This window comes from Excalfactoria chinensis, chromosome 10 (assembly GCF_039878825.1).
Source record: "Excalfactoria chinensis isolate bCotChi1 chromosome 10, bCotChi1.hap2, whole genome shotgun sequence".
Taxonomy (NCBI): Eukaryota; Metazoa; Chordata; class Aves; order Galliformes; family Phasianidae; genus Excalfactoria; species Excalfactoria chinensis.
Genome location: NC_092834.1, coordinates 15,565,458 through 15,570,126, shown reverse-complemented (window position 1 = coordinate 15,570,126; position 4,669 = coordinate 15,565,458). Strand labels below are relative to the sequence as shown.

The window sequence follows — 4,669 nt, the reverse complement described above, 5'->3', positions numbered from 1 at the left end:
CCCCGCCCCTCCCGCCGCGCCCATCCCGGCGGGCACTGCGCGCGCAGCACGGGCCGATGGGGGCTGCAGTGCGCGGCGCTGGGACAGCCGGCAGCCAGTGCGATCGTGTGGCTGAGCCGTGTCTGCAACTGCGGCGGTTCGGGCACGCGCTTCTGCCATTGACAGATGTTTGATGGACAACACGTGACGCTCCTGCAAACCGAGTCGCTTATTCCCCAGTTACACAAACATCGCTCTCAAACATTGCAGGCAGGTACTTCTATCCGTCACCATGCTCTGCTCTAAGACACAGTGTAATGAGATCATTGCACGGATCTTGTTGTCACACGACCAAAGGTGGTGTGTGGTCACCCCGTCATTCAGCAGGTTGCCGAGCCACAGGCAGCCACAAAAAGGAAATGAATCTCCCAAGTGCAATGGAAATAGACTGCAGACGGATGTGCCCCGAACACATCCTGCTTTCACATCACCATCCGGTGCGTCTCTCCTGCCACAGAAACCAGCGCTTCATGTAACCCGTGAATCTGGAGCCTCCTCCCAGCAGCACAGCTCCGAGCAGGCCAGGCACTGAAAAGGGAGAGTTCAGGGAGGAGGACAGCACTCTCATACTGTGCTGGTGGTATTTCATACACACAGTTATTTTCTTAACCAAAGAAAGCCGTAAATCTCTTCCAGGCTCTGAACCCACCAGCCCAGCTCCGCTCTTCTGCCCGATAAACCACGTCCATCATCGCCCCGCCCCCTCGGCCCGGCCCCGCCCCTCCCGGCGCGCACCATCGAGCCGAGTCCTCCGAGCGCCCAGAGCGGCTCTCGCCGAGCGCGGCCCCGCAGCCATGCCCGTGAGTTGCGTGGGGGGGGCGCGGGGGGGCCGGGGTCGGCCGGGGGGCGCTTAGTAACGTTACGGTTCTGTCGTTCCCAGCTGGCCAGGGACCTGCTGCACCCCTCCCTGGAGGAGGAGAAGAGGAAACACAAGAAGAAGCGTTTGGTGCAGAGCCCCAACTCCTACTTCATGGACGTGAAGTGCCCAGGTAACCGCCCGCGGCCTCAGCAGTGGCAGGTGAACTGCACCCGTACAGCGAGCAGTACATGCTGCCCCTTGTCTCCCAGGCAGAACATAAGGAACCGTAACAGTAACAAAATGCATCGACTCACAGCGGTGATATCCTGACTGTAAGGAATTGGTGCTGCACTCAGTTTCCTTGCTATCTCGGTAGTTTAGATCTCTAGGAAGCTCCAACACCCTTTTCCATCTAAAAAGTGAGGTAAAATCATTAAAACTATTGGAAAATGCAGTGTTGGCTTCAACACAAAAAACAAAAACAAACAAAAAACCCCCAAAAAAACAAAGGCTGAACCACAAATGGAAGTTCTCTTAGGACAGGGAGGGAGGGAGGTGACTGCCCTCCTCTGCTCAGCTCTTGTGAGGCCCCATCTGCAGTTCTGCATCCAGGTCTGGGGCCCCCAACAAGAAAGAAGCAGAGCTCTAGAAATGAGTCCAGAAGAGGCCACTAAGATGATCAGAGGGCTGGGACAGCTCTCCTGTGAGGAAAGGTAGAGGGAAGTGTGCTTGTAGAACTTGGAGAAGAGAGGGCTTTGAGGAGACGTCATTGTGGCCTTCCTATTGTTATGGGAGGGGGAACGGCTGTTTATGAAGGTGGGCAGTGATAGGACAAGGGGAATGGTTTGAAACTGAGACAGGGGAGGTTTAGGTTGGATCTTAGGAGCAAGTTTTTCACCCAGAGGCTGGTGATGCACTGAACAGGCTGCCCAAGGAGGCTGTGGATGCCCCATCCCTGCAGGCATTCAAGGCCAGGCTGGATGTGGCTCTGGGCAGCCTGGGCTGCTGGTTGGTGACCTGCACACAGCAGGGGGTTGGAACTGGATGAGCACTGTGGGCCTTTTCAACCCAGGCCATTCTGTGACTCCGTGATTCTATGATTGTGAGGGAGCTTCCTGAGAACCTTTCTCACAATAAATTCTATTTTATCCTTTCCAGGCCACACACTCCGAAAATGGTGGCTGTGCTCATCTTTCCATTTGTCTGTATTCTGTATCCACCTCAAGATTAAATATGTTCCAAATTATCTCTCTTGTTCCTCCTTAACAGTTAAAAACACTTTACAAGGAGAATAACATAGGTTGTGAAAATCCTCTTGTCTAAGACTTGTATGAAGTTGATTTTATATTTTCTTTGGGCTGTAGATTTTAGATGTTTCAAAATGTTCCTGAATCTGGACTGCAGTGAAGCTGTTCTGTGCCAGCCTTGTGGTGTCAGTGTGGTGCTAGCCCTGGGCAGTACAGCTACACTGTATGTGTACTAATGATTAACAGAAAGCAAACAGCCTTGAACAGCAGTGCTTGTGTTCACAGCTGTCAGGCTTCATCCCCTGAGAAATAATCAGTTCTCTATCTAAGGCTGGTCTAGAACAAAGGTAAGGCACCCAGCTCCTGCTTCTTGCAGGATATGTACTACAGGTACATGAGGGCTTGTCAGCTAACAGATACTGTTAATGATTTTCAAGGGAGATGCATACTAGTTTCAGTTAGCTAATGTGCTTGCTATGCATGCTAGTAAAAGCATGTGAGTACTTCATGCTAAGTTTTATTTGGTATACTTTGTAATATAATACCCATCTAGTCTTGAACAAGTGTACGTAGGGTATCTGGTTCAATGCACACACAATTAAAAACATGCTGGAAATACTTAATAGAAAATGTAACCATGCTGTTTTGCAGGATGCTACAAGATCACCACTGTGTTCAGCCATGCTCAGACAGTGGTGCTGTGTGTAGGCTGCTCAACTATTCTGTGTCAGCCTACCGGGGGAAAAGCAAGGCTCACAGAAGGTAAGGAGGAACATTTAAGCAACCTAATATTACACTTAAAACTGTGTATCTGTGGACTTAGAGCCTGCGAATCTCTTAGCTTTGATTTCTGAAAACTAGTACTGGAAAGCGTAATCCTCAAATTGCTGAGTGTTAGCTGATAAAAAACCAAACACAAAACTTGCAAGCTGCAGCCTATTTACAATGTTTTGTGCAATGTTTTGTTTGTTTTATAATGGCTAAGTAGACAGGCCAGGGAGCTGAGGGCTAGATTTTAATTGGAAACAATTTTAGCTTCAGTGACCTGTAACCTCCTTTAGCCTAACGAAGAGATACTGGATATTCAATTCTGAACTAAGTTTAGAGGGTTTGGCAGGCCTAAAGTAATGCCATGCCACTGCTAGTCAGTGGTGGCTTGCTTGTTTATTTGAAACTGTAAGGCAGTCCCTGGCTCATATTATGTAGTCAAAATGCTTGTATAAAGTGTAAAAGAACAAATAACCTGCTAATTATACACACAGACATATACAGATAACTGGTATAGCACTGGTACCTTGAAGTGTAATCCAGTGTCCAGGATATATGAAGAACATTGGAAACAGAATTCAGAAAATGAATCCAGATTTCATTCACCTTGCATTTAAAGGATGAAATGTGAATATATATGCAAGTTATACGTAGTAGTGCTTGCACCACATACCGCTATATAGTTGATAGGAAGACAGAATACCTGAAATGAGGCTGTTGAGCAGTTGGAAATGTCTAATAACTCCTAGTAGCTGTTTCACTTTAGGGTTTGCACCACTAAGGAACAGAACAACAGACTGAAAGTTTAAAGGCATCTGGAAAACAAAACAAAATCGAACAGCAGTACACCTGAGGCTTACAATGAGATGAACTATGATCGGGTTGGAGCAGGCTCTGTTTGTTAGCTCTTACAGTACATAGAGTTCAATAAATGTACCATGCAAGTTTCCACCTTGAATTGGATGAGCAGTTGTTCAGGGTCATCTAGCAATGTAAGGCTGCTTGTATTTGTGATTTCTTTCCAGGCTGTTCATTTAGAAGAAAGCAACACTGAACAGTCCCTTCAACAGAGAGCGGTGGATCTGTGTTCCTGACAGCCTTACCAGTTAAAAAATGCCTGTTGGTGTAACAATGTAATTGTGACTGATTTTCTGAAAATGACACACTGTTGGTGACTGATCAACTGGAATCTTTTTCAATAAATGGTTTGAAGTGCATTTTTTTTTCCTCCCCTGGAAGTTGCAGGCAGTTGAGCTCTATTTTTACAGCTTTAAATGGTGTTTTGTAATTGGGTGGTGTCATTTAATATAAAAATCTGAACCTTGGACTTGCTGCATCTTTCTTTCTGTTAATCATCAGCAGGGTAAACCATATGGTGACAGACTGCGCTGAGAATACGTTGTGTATAACTAAATGCTGTGGCTGCTTCAATGGCAAGGGGTACAAAGGCTAGACAGATTTGGAGAGGACACGCAGCTCAGCTGTTTCAGCATGGCTTTGGTCCCCTCACTCTGTGGTAAAGTTACTCACATGTGTTCAGATGTTATTCTGGAATGCATGGGTTTCCCTCTCTCTAATCTGGTCTACAACCTGCACTCCACGTTCTATACTGAGTTTCCTATGCAAAAACAACAAAAAAAGTATTTAGATCATTTTGCAAAATACTGAAGGCACTGGGGGTAGTGTAAGCATATGGCACACAGGCAGCAGTGTGTATTTTCAGTATTAAGTACTGAAATTTAATCCTTACCCTTCTGCAATGAGGAAGCTGGTTTTCAATTAGCTTTTAAAAGCCATCCACTTTTAAAGGGTTGTT

General features: G+C 46.7%; 1 protein-coding gene across 1 annotated transcript; it reads left to right on the top strand.

Moving 5' to 3' along the window:
• Window positions 1–35: 35 nt before the first annotated feature.
• RPS27L (ribosomal protein S27 like) lies at window positions 36–4,180 on the top strand. The gene is made up of 5 exons (XM_072345173.1): window positions 36–253; window positions 676–839; window positions 920–1,028; window positions 2,737–2,847; window positions 3,879–4,180. Exons 1-5 carry the CDS (start codon window positions 166–168, stop codon window positions 3,905–3,907), a joined length of 501 nt encoding a protein of 166 aa, XP_072201274.1. The 5' UTR covers window positions 36–165; the 3' UTR covers window positions 3,908–4,180.
• Window positions 4,181–4,669: the final 489 nt, after the last annotated feature.

Coding starts and splice junctions, on each gene's coding strand:
- RPS27L (XM_072345173.1), top strand. CDS start 166: ATGTTTGATGGACAACACGTGACGCTCCTGCAAACCGAGTCGCTTATT. Junction 840..919: donor GCGGCCCCGCAGCCATGCCC/GTGAGTTGCGTG, acceptor TGTCGTTCCCAG/CTGGCCAGGGACCTGCTGCA. Junction 2,848..3,878: donor AAAAGCAAGGCTCACAGAAG/GTAAGGAGGAAC, acceptor ATTTCTTTCCAG/GCTGTTCATTTAGAAGAAAG.